This window comes from Mobula hypostoma, chromosome 3 (assembly GCF_963921235.1).
Source record: "Mobula hypostoma chromosome 3, sMobHyp1.1, whole genome shotgun sequence".
Classification (NCBI taxonomy): Eukaryota; Metazoa; Chordata; class Chondrichthyes; order Myliobatiformes; family Myliobatidae; genus Mobula; species Mobula hypostoma.
Genome location: NC_086099.1, coordinates 216,559,534 through 216,575,291, shown reverse-complemented (window position 1 = coordinate 216,575,291; position 15,758 = coordinate 216,559,534). Strand labels below are relative to the sequence as shown.

Sequence of the window (15,758 nt, the reverse complement as noted above, 5' to 3'; positions counted from 1 at the left end):
GCCTGGCCTGCTGCATTCACCAGCAACTTTGATGTGTGTTGCTTGAATTTCCAGCACCTGCAGAATTCCTGTTGTTGGAGTATTGTCAACAGTTTTGGGCCCCACATCTCAGAAAGGATGTGTTGTCATTGGAGAGAGTCCAGAGGTTCATGAGCAGGATTCCGGGAATGAAGGGGTTAAAATTTGAGGAGCATTTAGCAGCCTTGGACCTGTGCTCACTGGAATTTAGAAGAATGCAGATCTCATTGAAACCTACCCAATGTTGAAAGGACTGGATAAGGTGGATGTGGAGAGGATGTTTCCTCCGGTGGGGGTATCCACAACTGGAGGGTACAGCCTCAAAATTGAGGGGTGACCCTTTAGAACAGAGGTAAAGAGGAATTTTTTTAGCCAGAGAGTAGTGAATCTGTGGAATGCTCTGCCACAGACAGCTGTGGAGGCCAAATCTGTGGCTATATTTAAGGTGGAAATTGATTTGTTTCCTGATCAGTCAGGGCATCAAAGGGTATGGCAAGAAGGCAGGTGTGTGGGGTTGAGTGGAATCTGGGATGAGCAGACTCAAAGGGCTGAATGGCCTAATTCTGCTCCTATAATACCTCCTTGTGCAACTGGATCCTCAGTTTCCTTATTTGCAAACGCCAGTCAGTTCAGATTGGCAACATCTCCTCCACAGTCACCATCGGCACAGGTGTGCCACGAGGCTGTACGCTTAGCCCCCTGCTCAATCTGTTTTATACTTCTGACTGTGCGGCTAAGTACAGCTCCAATGCCTCATTTCAGTTTGCTGTTGTTGGCTGAATCAAAGGTGGTGACAAATCAGTGCACAGAAGGGAGATTAAACATGTGTCTGAGTGGTGCTACCTACAACCTCTCACTCAATGTCAGAAAGACCATAGGTCTGATTATTGACTTCAGGAGGATTCAGTCCTCATCAGGGGATCAGAGCTGGAGGGCCAGCAACTTTAAATTCCTCAGTGTTATCATTTCAGAGGATCTGTCCTGGGCCTAGCGTGCAGGTGGCATTACAAAGAAGACATGGCAGTCCATCTCCTATCTTGTAAGTTTGCAAATATTTGGCACGTCATCTAAAACTGGTAACTTTCGTAGGTATGCGGTGGACAGTAAACTAACTGGTTGCATCATGACCTGGTATCGAAGCACCAATGCACCTGAAAGGTACAACCTACAAAAAGTAGTGGATAGAGTCCCATCCATCAAAGGAAAATCCTTTGGGGCAATGTGACAGGAAAACAGCACCAATCATCATGGATCCTCAGCACCCAGGCCATGCTCCCTTCTCACTGATGCCATCAGGAAGAAGGTACAGGAGCCCAGGTCCCAAATCACCATGTTCAGGAACAGTTTAATAACTGATAATTCTCACACACCTCAACACTGAACTGTTTCCGCAACCTAGGGAGTTACTTACACCGACTCTACAACTCATGTTCTCAATATCATTTACTATTTATCTATTAATGTTTTTCTTTTTGTATTTGCTAATTTCTGTTGTCTTTTGCACATTGGATGTTTGTCTTTGTGTACGGTTTTTCATTAAATCCATTGTACTTTTGTACTTACTGTGACTGTCCACAAAAAAATAAATCTCAGAGTTGTCTATGGTGACATATGTGTACTTTGATTATAAATTTACTTCGAACACAACACTGCGTCAAAGCTTCCCTGCACCCGCCATCACTCACCTACCCATATTTTTAGTCGCCTTACATCAGCGGTCCCCAACCACCGGGCCGCAAAGCATGCGCTACCGGGCCGCGAGGAAACGATATGATTTGGCGATATGAGTCAGCTGCACCTTTCCTCATTCTCTGTCACGCCCACTGTTGAGCTTGAACGCACGCGAGGTCATTACCCGCACGTCATCCATGTCAGCGTGGGGAGGAGATCAACTCCTCGAGCTTGCAAATGACGGTGGGCTGAAAAGTATGTTTGACATAACATCTCTGCTGGCATTCTGGATCAAAGTCAAGGCTGAATATCCTGAGAGAGCCACAAAGCACTGAAAATATTGCTTCCATTTCCAACATATCTCTGCAATGAATGCAATGATAACTAAATTGCGGAATAGACTGGACATAAGGAACTCCCTTCGAGTATTGCTGTCTCCCATCACCCCTTGATGGGGCCATCTTGTTGCAGGGAAACAAGCCTAGGGCTCCCACTGATTCAGCGACATTGGTGCGTTGCAATGATTTTATATGTTCACACGGGGAAAATATGTGCTGTGTTTAATATCCAAACGTTACTTAAAATGTTATGATGCTATTGACTTATAAGTGACTTATATAACCATATAACAAGTACAGCACGGAAACAGGCCATCTCTGCCCTTCTAGTCCGTGCCGAATGCTACTCTCACCTAGTCCCACCGACCTGCACTCAGCCTATAACCCTCCATTCCTTTCCTGTCCATATACCTATCCAATTTTTCTTTAAATGATAATACCAAACCTGCCTCTACCACCTCTACTGGAAGTTCGTTCAACACTTACTTCAAGCTCCCCTGTCCTTCCCTGATAATTGACATCACTATATTCATGCGAGGAAAATATGCACTATGTGTTTAATATTAAATTCGTTAGATAAACCCTTTTAGAAACAAAATTGACTGTATTAGCCACTTATCACCTATATTGCGTTCGTGATTAACACCCCCCCCAGGCAGAATCGCCAAAAACAAATTGTAAAAAAAATGGGCACGTACACGCATGCACACTGGTGCCCGCGCAAGGCTTCATGGCCATTGTAGTCTTTCTCGGGGTAAACCTAATGTATTTGACTGCTACTCTTGTTCGTTGGCAACCCTACCACCGCCATCCCCCCACCCCGGTCGGCTGGTCCGCAAGAATATTGTCAAATTGAAACCGGTCCGCAGTGCGAAAAAGGTTGGGGACCCCTGCTGTAATGCACTGAGATATTGTCGTTATATTAATTCATCACACTCATTAGTTTGATGAAGTTATGGTATAATTACAATGAAGTCACTTGGTGATTAATAATGCTGATATTGTGACTTTGCTTCGGCAATGTTGCTTCTTTCCTCTTCTTTGGCAGGGTCGTGTGATCAAGGGTGGTGTCAGTCTATTTGAATTCTGCAGGAACCTGATGTAACTATCAAGAAGGACAATAAGCTGGGCCTGTTTGTGCTGGAGTTTAGAAGAATGAGGGAGGGATCTCATTGAAACCTATGAAATATTGAAAGGCCTGGATAGACTGAATGTGGAGAGGATGTTTCCTATAGTACATAAGTCTAGGACCAGAGGGCAAAGCCTCAGAATAGAGGGATGTCCGTGTAGGTAGACGGTAGTGAATCTGTAGATCCATTGTAATGGATGGATGTGGAGGTCAAGACATCGGCAAACATCCCACCTCTCCCGGAAGTTCCGGGAGTCTCCCGCATATTAATAGTGGCTCCCTGATGCCCGCAAATTATATACAATGTCCCGGAAATCAATTTTTTTGAGAGAGAGAGAGAGAGGAGAGAGGAGAGAGGAGAGAGGAGAGAGGAGAGAGGAGAGAGGAGAGAGGAGAGAGGAGAGAGGAGAGAGGAGAGAGGAGAGAGGAGAGAGGAGAGAGGAGAGAGGAGAGAGGAGAGAGGAGAGAGGAGAGAGGAGAGAGGAGAGAGGAGAGAGGAGAGAGGAGAGAGGAGAGAGGAGAGAGGAGAGAGGAGAGAGGAGAGAGGAGAGAGGAGAGAGGAGAGAGGAGAGAGGAGAGAGGAGAGAGGAGAGAGGAGAGAGGAGAGAGGAGAGAGGAGAGAGGAGAGAGGAGAGAGGAGAGAGGAGAGAGGAGAGAGGAGAGAGGAGAGAGGAGAGAGGAGAGAGGAGAGAGGAGAGAGGAGAGAGGAGAGAGGAGAGAGGAGAGAGGAGAGAGGAGAGAGGAGAGAGGAGAGAGGAGAGAGGAGAGAGGAGAGAGGAGAGAGGAGAGAGGAGAGAGGAGAGAGGAGAGAGGAGGAGAGAGGGAAAAAACGAGAACGAACGAACCATGGCGGTGTTCCGGAAAAAGGTAATATAAAACGTACGTCACCCCAGACTACACTAAAGTGTACCCCTGCCTAATAGGGGTCAAAAATAATGACAGTGTTGCTTGCTGCACTGTTTGCAACAGTGACTTTTCTATTGCCCATGGTGGGTTAAGACTGTAAAAGACATGTTGAGGTGAGTTTAACAGGTGTCATTCGTTCATTAGCACCCCCCCCCCCCCCGCCGGAACAGAATCGCCAAAAACGATCAGTGGGACCAGGGGGAAAAACTGGCACGTACACGCATGCGCACTGGTGCCCGCGCAAGGCTTCGTGGTCATTGTAGTCTTTCTTAGGGTACACCCGAAGTATACTACTCGTCCGTTGGGAACCCTACCCCCCCGCCCCCCGCCAGTCAGCCGGTCCGCAAGAATATTGTCAATATGAATCCGGTCCGCAGTACAAAAAACGGTGGGGACCCCTGCCTTTACACTCCCACCTCCCTCACACTCCGCCTCGCCTCACCTCCCTCAGCCTTCTCCTCGTCCTGCGGCCGGCGAGTCCAGTGCACAATTAGTGCGCAGCCGAAGGAGCCCAGGACCGACCCACACACAAAGCCGGCCCCGAAGAGTCGCCGAGATGGCGAGGGCGCGGATACCCCGGCGTTGGCATTACCACCGCCGCCGCCGCCGCTCCAATTCAGAGCTCGCAGCACCAACCGAAACGCGCCCCTGCGCGCCATTTCAGCCAAGACGTCCCTGCAGGCAGCACCCTCGTGCCGGACCGCCCCCCCCCCATCCGTCCTCCGGTCCGCCCACCCCCTCCACGCCCCCCCATCCACAAAACACACACCCCTCTAACGACCTAAAAAGTCAGTAACTACCTTTCACAACTGGTAACCCTGACTCACCAAACTATACAATACAGTCTGATAGCTGACCCCTTACACAAACACCACACTTTTATATCTACCAGTTCAGCTCTCTGCCATGTTATTGTGATCCCATGGTCTTTGTCCTGGACAGATCTGAGTGTGGGGTGCTACTTTTAAAAATACTCAGTTTGAGCACTTTCAGGGTTAGCACACATAGCAAATAACTTCATCGACAAATCTCCAGATCTGAGTATAGACTGAAAATTAAATTTAAAATACAGTTCTGAGCAATGGGATTATGGATTATCTTTGATCAGCATTATTTTCCTGCTCCAACCTCTTGGCTATCGGCTCTATTGATACCCACCAGCTGCAACGAGATCTCACCAGCAGCCAAAAGTTCCCCATTTCGGCAGAGACCACTCCCTGCCCCATTCATCCGTCCACTACTCCTCCCCCTCCTCTCACCAGCGACCACTCCCTCCACAACCCCCTGTCCACTCATCTCTCCAGCTACCCTCTCCCCTTCCCCGTACATCGAGATAGAAACTTGACTCTGGTGCTACACAGAAAATTCTGGAGGAATTCAACAGGCCAGGCAGCATCTATGGAAAAGAGTGAACAGTTGACATTTCAGGCCAAGACCCTTCATGAGGATTGGAGAAAAAAGGTGGGAAGTCAGACGAAGAAGGTGGGGGAGGGGAGGAAATAGTACGGGGGGGGAGGGTAAAGTAAAGAGCTGGGAAGTTGATTGGTGAAAGAGATAAGGGGCTGGAGAAGGGGGAGAGGACAGAAGGCCTTGGAAGAAAGGAAAGGGGAAGAGCATCAGAAGGTAATGGGAAAGTAATGAGTTAAGGTGAGAGAGGGAAATGGGAATGGGGAATGGTGGGGGAGGGTGTGAAGAAAGAGAAATCAATGTTCATGCCGTCAGGCTCGAGGCTATCCAGACGGAACATAAGGTGTTGCTCCTCCAGCCTGTGTGGCCTGTTCGCAGCCTACTCTCCATTTTCTGCTTTCTGCAGGGATCACTCCCTACGTAACTCCCTTGTCCATTCATCCCTCCCCACTGATCTTCCTCCTGGCACTTATCCTTGCAAGCAAAACAAGTGCTACACCTCCTCGCTCACTGCCATTCAGCGGCCCAATCAGTCCTTCCAGGTGTGCAGTTTTGGGCTCCTTATTTTAGAAAGGATATACTGTACTGACATTGGAGAGGGTTCAGAGAAGATTCACAAGAAAGATTCCAAGAATGAAAGGGTTACCATATGAGGAACATTTGGCAGCTCTTGGGCTGTATTCCCTGGAGTTCAGGAGAATGAGGGGGGATCTCATAGAAACATTCCAAATGTTAAAAGGCCTGAACAGATTAGATATGGCAAAGTTATTTCCAATGGTAGGGGATTCTAGGACAAGAGGGCATGATTTCAGGATTGAAGGACGTCCATTTAGAACTGAGATGCGGAGAAATTACTTTAGTCAGAGGGCGGTAAGTTTGTGGAATTTGTTGCCATGAGCAGTTGTGGAGGCCAAGTCATTGGGTGTATTTAAGGCAGAGATAGATAGGTTCTTGATTAGCCAGGGTATCAAAGGGTATGGGGTGAAGGCAGGGGAGTGAGGATGACTCAGCTGAATTGGACAGCTCACGATAGAATGGCAGAGCGGGCTTGATGGGCTGAATGGCCTACTTCTGCTCCTATATCTTATGGTCTTGAGGTGAGGCGACACTTCACCTGAGAGTCTGTTGGGGTCATATATTGTGTCTGATGTGGCCTCCTGTATATCAGTGAGACCGGATGTAGATTGGGAGACCACTTCACTGAGCACCTACACTCCGTCCACCAGAAAAAGCGGCTCCCTGTGGCTACCCATTTGTCCCGAAACATTGACTGCTTACTCTTTTCCATAGACGCCGCCTGAACTGCTAAGTCCCTCCAGCATTTCATGTGTGTTGCTTTGGATTTCCAGCATCTGCAGATTTTCTCTTGTTTGTGACACCTCACACTCGTCTGTATTAAATTGCATTTGCCATTTGCAGCCCATTTTTCCAGCTGGTCCAGGTCCCGCTGCAGGCTTTGATAGACTTCCTCACTGTCTACTCTGCTCCCAATCTTAGTGCAATCTGTAAATATATATTTTTATATTTCTTGTAAATTAAATAGTACTTTTTATGCATTGCACATTACTGCTGCTGCAAAACAGCACAAGTCGGTGATAACGAAGCCGATTCTGATTAGCTGTTCAATTGGTCAAGGCAATGGCAGGTGGAATTTAATCCTGGTAATATGCCGATGCTTTTTTTGGGAGGAATCGGATAAAAGGACATATGTACTCCATGAATGAAAGGTTCCTAGAGAGCAAGACCATAAGACCATTCGACATAGGAGCAGAATTAGGCCATTCAGCCCATCGAGTCTGAGCCACCATTCCATTATGGCTGATCTCGGATCCCACTCAACCACATACACCTGCCTTCTCACCATAACTTTCGATGCCTTGACCAATCAGGAAACTATCAATTTTTACTTTAAATATACCCATGCTGTCTGTGGCAGAGCATTCCACACATTTACTACTCTGACTTTTAAAAAAAAATTCCTCCTTACCTGTTCTGAAGCGTCATCCCTCAATTCTGAGGCTGTGCCTTCTAGTTCTGCCCTCTCCGCATCCACCTTATCTAGTCCTTTCAACATTCGGTAGGTTTCAATGAGATTCCCCCACCCCCCCCCGGCCCCGCATTCTTCCAAATTCCAGTGAGTACAGGCCCAAAGATGCAAAACGCTCCTCGTATGGTAACCCCTTCATTCCCAGAATCATCCTCGTGAACCTCCTCTGGACTCTCTCCAATGACAACACATCCTTTCTGAGGTATGGGGCCCAAAACTGTTGACAGTACTCCAAGTGCGGCCTGACTAGAGTCTTATAAAGACTCAGCATTATCACCTTGTTTTTATATTCTATTCCCCTTGAAATGAATGCCAACACTGCACTGACCTTCTTTACCACAGTGCTGAGGAACTAACGGACCTTAGTGTACAAGTCCAGAGATTTCTGAGTGTTATGACTGTTGCTGCCTTCCGTGAAGAGTGTCTTCATCTCTTCTGTAATGGGGTAGCTCCATCACCGTTACTGTATTGTCGTGCAGTCCTGCTGACTCCATTATAGGAAAGAAGTAGAGGCTTTGCACCTCCAAGGGGACCACAACCTTATCATTGGGTTTGGAGGCTTGCATGCCTCAATAACTCAGAGCACTATGTTGGCTGGAGTCAGGGTCTTGTGCTTTGGGTCTCAGTAGGGTCACCCATGACAAACAGGTCAAAGGGTAGAAGATAGAAAGAGTAGTCCACTGGTTCTCTAGGTTTGGGGGTTCAGCTCAGGGCCAACAACCCTGACAGGTAAAACAAATGATATTGTATCTGTTAAATAGGGGCCGTGGACAATTCTGATTTGTTGGAGAATGGACGTGAAAGCACAAATGAACATCTGGAGAAATTTCTGAAATGCCCGTTCGCTGCTGTCGTTACTGTGTGGTGGTGAATCTTTCGGAGGGTAGGCCTCAAAATCCCCGGCCTTGCCTGCTTTTGGCCACCGAGAAAGAGGTCGAATCGTTTGGACAGAGATGGCGTTCAGTACTCGGTGTCAGAGAGCTGATCAGAGCTCGAAGTTTTCGGATGACTCAGAGTTGGATTGTGGTCGGCTTGGCAGGGAGAGTTTTTCTTCCTTCTCCCGTCTGCGTGTGAAGTATGACATTTGAGAAACTTTGAACTTTACTGTGCTCACGGACTTTATTCAACTTATGGTATTGTTGCACTGTTTGTAACTATATGTTATAATTATGTGGTTTTGTCAGTTTTTTCAGTTTTGGTTTGTCCTGTGTTTTGTGATATCACACCAGAGGAAATAATGTATCATTTCTTAATGCATGCATTACTAAATGACAATAAAAGGGGATTATGTGTCTTAAAAAAATTATTACAGAAACAGCAATAAAGAGTCCTTCTACATCTAATTGTGACAGTATTCCTAAGACCTGTGTGACTGACAGTAGTGACAACCCGAGAGGAAGCTACTGACATGATGAGGGAAGCTGTGAAACCCACCGTAGATGAAGGACCTTCATTGTTTTGGACACTAGCGGTACTAAACTCCAGCGGCGTAATAGTCAGTAAGTAACAGGCTTTGCAAGGTGTTGGCCAGGATGCTGCCTAGATGTTGGGCAGCATTAGCTACAAGGGCTGGGCAGACTTGGATCATTTTCTCTGGAGCATCAGGAGGAGGGGAGATTTGATAAAAAACTATATAAACTGACAAGGCATAGACAGTCTTGTTTTCAGGCAGGAACTGCTGAATACTGAAGGGCATAGATTTAAGATGAGAGGGAAAGGGGAGAAGTGTGGGCAAGTTTTATTTATTTGAAGCAACATGAGGAACTCAGCAGGTCAGGCAGCACCTATGGAATGAGTAAACAGTTGAAGTTTTGGGCTGAGACCGAGGGGAAGGAGGCTGGCTGGAAGGTGATAGGTGAAGCCAGGTGAGCAGGAAAGGTCAGGGACTGGAGAAAGACTCTGATAGGAGGGGAGAGCGGACAATAGGAAGAAAGGGGAGGAGGAGGGGGCCCAGGGGGAAATACTAGGCAGGTGGGAAGGAGTGAAAGGTCGGTGTGGAGAATGGGAGTTTTGTTGGGGGGGGGGGTGTCAGTGCAGATTTGTTCACCGGAAGGAGAAATCAATATTCATACCATCAGGCATCAGATTGGAAGGTACCCAGATGGAATATAAGGTGTTGCTTCCACCCAGAGGGTGGACTCATCTTGTCACGGGAGGCGGCTGTGGACCAACACATCTGAATTGAAATGCTTGGCCACCAGGATGTCTTGTTTGTGGCAGATGGAGTGGAGGTGCTTGACAAAGTGGTTCCCCGATCTATGAGCAGTCTCACCAACGTAAAGGAGGTTGCGGCTGCACCGGGAGCACTGGACCCAATAGACGACTCCAGCAGATTCGCAGCCAAAGTGTCGCCTTACCTGAAAGGACTGTTTGGGGGCCCTGAATGGAGCTGAGGGAGATGGTGTACGGACAGGTGCAGCACTTAGCAGGGTTAAGTGCCGGGAGGGAGATTAGTGGGGAGGGACGAATAGACAAGGGACTCACAGAGGGAACAATCCCTGTGGATGGAGGTAAAGATATGTTTAGTGGTGGGGTCCCTTTGAAGGTGGCAGGAGTGGAGGATAATGTGTTGGATGTGGAAACTGATGGAGCAGTAGGCAAGGGCAAGAGGAACTATCACTTACAGCAGTAGGAAGAGGGGGTGAGTGTGGATGTTTGGGAAATGGAGGAGATGTGGGTGAGGGCAGCATCACTAGTAGAGGGAGGGAAACCCTGTTCTTTAAAGGAGGACAATGTCTCTGATGTCCTGGAATGAAAAGCTGCAAAGGTATATAAACTGAGTAAAGAGTTTTTACAGAACAGGTATAGTCAAGATAACCAGTAGATTTATAAAAGATGCAAGTTGACAGTTCGTTGACAGAGAGGGATCGAGGAAAGGGTAGGAGGTGTAACAGATGGACTGTGAATTTAAGTGGGGGGGGGGTTAGAGGCAAAGCTGATAACATTTATTGATTTTGTTTACAAGGACCAGTAGGTGCCTGGGATGTGCTGCAAGGGGTGGTGGAGGAAGCAGATATGACAGTGGCATCTACACATCACACAAGGAAATGTAGGGATATGGATCAGGTGCCAGCGTGGAACCTAGAACAGTACAGCACTGCCCAGGCCCTGCCAACCTTTCAAACCACTGAGATCAATCCAACTCTTCCCTCACACATAGCCCTCTAGTTTTCTTTCATCCATGTGCCCGAGAGTCTCTGAAATGCCCCTAATGTATCTGCCTCTACCACCACACCCTCAATCTGTGTTAAAAGACATCCCCCTCCCACCCCCGTACTTTTCTCTGACCATAGTAATGAAGTGGTTAGTGCATCACATGACGACATCTACAGTCACCGATTTGGATCCAATTCCTGCCGTTGTCTGCACGTTCTCCCTGTGACCACGTGGGTTTCCCCTGGGTGCTCCAGTTTCCTCCCACGTTCCAGACATATGGTTGGGGTTAAGTGAGCTGTGCGCACGCCTTGTTGGCACCACAAGTGTGGGTGACATTTGCAGGCTGCCCCCAACAGTCTTTGCTGATTTGACACAAATGACAGTTTCACTAACACAAAATAATCTGCAGATGCTGGGGTCAAAGCCACGGTTCCGGCCCGAAACGTCGACCGATCTTTTCCACGGATGCTGCCCAACCTGCTGAGTTCCTCCAGCGTGTTGTGAGTGACGGTTTCACTATACCTTTCGACAACCTGTGAATGTGATAAATTGAGCTAATCTTTAAACTGAGACGCAAGCTGGGGACAGGCAGGGAAAATGAATGAAAACGTGGCAGACCCACTTGATCAGCTGGTGAAACCCCGAATGCCGTTGCTTCTCTGTCCATCCACCGCAGGGTTTTTGGAAGCGTGAAATCCGTGTGAAATTACTCATCCCCTTTCACAACATAAAAACACTCCAAGTTGTTTCAGGGATGTGTTACTAGTCAATGCACTATGATTAAGGTGAAGCCCCTGAAGAGCATTTGCTACCTCTGGGCCTGTATTTGTGGAGGTCAAAGGTGGGGGGGTTGGGGGTTGTGGGAGATTTCATTGAAACTTACCGGATACTGGAAGGCTTGGAGAGGATGTTTCTGTTAGGTGAATCCAGGATCAGAGGGTACAGCCTCAGAATAAATGGCATTCCTTTAACACTGAGATGAGGAATTTCTTCAGCCAGAGGGTAGTGAACTGAGAAAGTAGGCTGTAGAGGTCAAGCCATTGGAAGTATTTAAGGCAGAGATTTACAGGTTCTAATTGTATAAGGGGGTTAAGGGTTATGGGGAGAAGGTGGGAAAGGGGAGTTGTAAACAGAAAAAAGTAACAGCCATGATTGAATAGCAGAGTAGATCCAGGGGGCCAAATAGCCTAATTCTGCTCCTATACCTTCTGGTCTTACTACATGTCCTGGTAGGCTAACGACATGAACCACTGCGGTACAAAAAATACACAGAGCACTAACAGCACAAAAACAAGCCCTTTGGCCCATCTAGTCCAGACTGAGCTCTTGCTTTAGAGACAGGAGGAAGCTGCAGAGATGGGAGGGTGGAGGGGAAGACGAAGGTTAGCACAACATCAGGACCATTAACAATGTGACTGGGAGTCCAGTGAGCGAAGCTTCACTGCTCTGCGGAAAGGAGAAAGCCATCCTTCTGACTGATCTGCTTGTCCCAATGGATGAACTGTGAGCAAACTCTGCATAACTTCTTCCAAAGAGAAAAAAAATTCTTGATGAAGCACAGAGGTTTATCAATTTTTTTTATTTTCATATACAAAAAGATAAAGTTGAAATAATCCTTTCTAGTTCCTCCTATTGCAGTGGTGCTGTTTCACAGGAGGTGGGGGGGGGGAATACTACATTCATACTGGTTTTGTTCTGGCATTTGGGTCCAGAAACTGGGAACAGCAACACCTCAACATAGCATCTATTCAAACATCTGATACTTATTTCTAAAATTACCACAGTAAAAAGAACAAAGATCACTGCAAATTGTATGAAGTATGTTACAATGATTGTTAAAGTGTTCTGTTCAAGATGTAGTCCTTTCAGAACTGTTAACGCAATGGAGGGAGCATCGTTTTAGGGGTGCATCTTTAAAGAAAAAATTAACATAATATTTCTTTTCCAATTCAGAGGGGTTACATCAAAGAGCCTAACTCTCTGTATATGTTTATTAAACAATTTTTAGTATAAGTTCTGTTAAATCAGTAGTACAAGCTAACACGGTCCTACAATTTTCAACTACAATAGTGAATTATATCCTACACATTTACAATTCACATCTGATATAAGGAACAGTACTTAAGTTTGGGCCCAAAGATTAAGAAACCTTCCAAATCTTTTCCAGCATCAATTTTCAAAGCATTGCAATTAATTCCTCCTTTAAACTGGTCAGATTGTATGACTTATTTTTTTTTTCCTTCATCCTAAGTCATTTTTTTAATATACTTTAAAAAATCCAGGTTTACTCAGGCAAATTCATCAACTTACTGATAAATAAATAGAATTACTAAAAACAGATTTAAATATTGTAAATTAAAACAAGTTTAAAATGCAAAAAAAGAACAGCTCTCCATGGTGTTAATTCTTTTTTTTGATTATGCTGACAATGGCATTGTGTGGAATCATAGTGAGAAAAGAGTCTCGTGCTTTCCTAGTGTATATGACAAATAAACTCTTCTCGGGCTTCCAGGTGGTTACAAGTATCAACTTTAACTGGCCTTTTCGATGACAAACTCTGCCTTCTTCATCTGCATTATCCCCGATGAAGTTGGCAGAGTTTGTCATCGAAACGTCAGTTAAAATCGACTCCTGTACCGGGTTGGAAGCCTGAAGAGTTCATTCATCACAGTTAGATTCACCAGCTAAGAGTTAAGTCAGAAATACCAAAGAGATTTCTGTATCAGCAGCTAGTATCAGCTTTACAAGGCATCCCAAGGCCAGCAACCATTATTGGCATCACTAGTGCCCCACTGGACAATTAATACTATTTTTAAGCGGTGGAGTTTGACACAGCGCCCCTTCCCAATGCCAACATTGTGTAATCCCAGAAGTATCAGCTGAACATTGGTTTTAATTTGACATATCCTTTAAATACTGAACGGCTCTCTAGGTAGTGAGTTAAGAGACAGAGTTCCTGGCAAACGACACAGTGTTTAATTCCTCCTCTCTACTTGTTTCGATTATACGGCCAACAATATCCTCTACACACCAGGTGAAATAAATTATTCAAAGCTGCAGAGACATTTCACATTTTTTTGTTTGCTTCGCTTCTTGAATATTGTCATGAGGGATGTAGCCTAACAATCTCTCAATAAATTTAGTGTCTTTGACTGCACAAATCGTATGATGAGGCAGCATTGTGTGGTAGGCAAGTCGTGTTTAAAACTGAACTACGATAACATATCATCTTTAGAGCCCTGAGCCCTAAGATCAGCTGTCACCAGGTAACTGTGGGTCACATCCAAACACACAGCGGGAAGAACTAGGGAAAAGAGTTTTGACCCTTACCCAAGGACCTTGGCACCATTGTAGCGGCATGCAACCCCTCTTGCAAATCTAAAAGAAGTGGCTGGTTGAGTAAGACATTCCACTGAATAACATACACAAAATGCTGGAGGAACTCAGTCAAGATGAAGGGTCTTGGCCCAAAATGTCTACATTTGTTCCTTTCCATGGATACCACCTGGCTGCTGAGTTCCTCCAGTAACTTGTGTGTGTGTGTGTTACTCTGGATTTCCAGCATCTGCAGAACCTCTTGTGTTTGTTTATCCCACAGAATAGATAAAAGGTATTATTTACGGTAAGGCTGGACAAGCTAGTTTAATGGCGGGGCAGTCTTAAAAGATTTCTACTTTGGGAACCAAATACTTTACCTATCACTACTGAAGCTGAATAGTCTACATTCACTCACAGAGCAATCGCTGTGAGTTATTACAGCAAGGAGACAGACAGCATGGTTAAAAGAAAAACAGCTGCACTGCCTAAAAAAATAAATAACACTAAATATCTCAGGCAATTCTGCAAGTGAATGAATGGCTCTCAGTGCGGAGTTCCTGAAATACCTGCTCTCTTTTATGAATTTTCTATGACAAATAGTTGAGAGCTCACCAGTCCCGATTCCCACATCGTCCCGACACCTAGTTCTACTGATGGGATGGCGCAGATCACTTTAATGGCTTTCAGATGGGCATTTAAAAAACATCTCGACAGGTTTAGTGACTTGAGGCACAGGCTGTATATATGGAGATACCAGTTAGACTGACACAGACCATTCAAGGGGGAACACAGTTCTTCAGGACAAAGCACAAAAGGCTTTGCACATGTGTGGGGTGTAAATTCACTGAAAGCAAAATTCAAATTGGTAATAATTTTTATATGTTTTTCTCCAGATAAATTGAGGAGTCTGAGTGCTTGATCTTGAGTTCCTATTAGAGACCAAGAGGGAGGAGGAAGGTTTCTCAAATTGTTGTCGACCAGCAATTCTCTGCTGCCGCCACCTCAGAGGCCCTGCATTTAGCTTTGCCTGAGGGAGATGGGGTGACCTGGAGACTGACTCCCTGTGGCCTTGTTGGCACTCAAGGGCTTGCTACTTCTCTCTCCACTTGCCCTCTGCTAATCTCTGAGCTCATCACTCCCAACTTCACCCTGGACCCAAGCATTCATTCACATACTCAGTTGATTTGTTGTCCCTGCCATTTGCACACTTCTGATACATTTGATGCAGAATTTTGCCTATGGCACCGAGCACCCTTCATTGAAGGTAACGATTAAGGCCCATCTGCGGATTGCTCTTATGTGGTTTCTATCTGACCCTCTCCAAGGTACTGCCCTTACCCCACCATAGAAACTTCTAATACAAAGGGGCTCCAACATCAAAAATAAACTCATGTCCAAAATCACTTTTAGCAGCTCTGCCTCCAAATTAAATCCTTTTCAACACAATGCCATTTCAAACCTTCACTTGATGCTGGACCTGTCAGTAAAGATTTTTCAATCCCTGGGAATGTTTTATTTAAAATGCAAGTGATAATCCAGAGAGGTTTGTGTTTTGGTTACATTTGTGATGTCAAGTTCCAGCTGGCAACACTGTTTAGTGAGGGTTGAGGTAAATGGTTCCTTAAAATACCTGGATCACAAAACTGCATCTGGCCTCCAACTGAATGAAGGAAATGGCTGGCCAATGAGCAAAAGAAAAAGACAACGCCCAAAAAAGACAGCTGTTTCCTGGTGAAACCCAACGCAAGCTAAGCAAAGTAGGACAGCT

General features: G+C 45.9%; 1 protein-coding gene across 1 annotated transcript in view; it reads right to left on the bottom strand.

Moving 5' to 3' along the window:
• Window positions 1-4,751, bottom strand: part of LOC134344528 (nuclease EXOG, mitochondrial-like) — an 87,515-nt gene extending 82,764 nt beyond the window's left edge. The window contains exon 1 of the mRNA XM_063044489.1: window positions 4,505-4,751. Within this exon, the coding sequence (XP_062900559.1) occupies window positions 4,505-4,721 (217 nt within the window). The 5' untranslated portion in view covers window positions 4,722-4,751. The remainder of the gene's footprint in view (window positions 1-4,504) is intronic.
• Window positions 4,752-15,758: the final 11,007 nt, after the last annotated feature.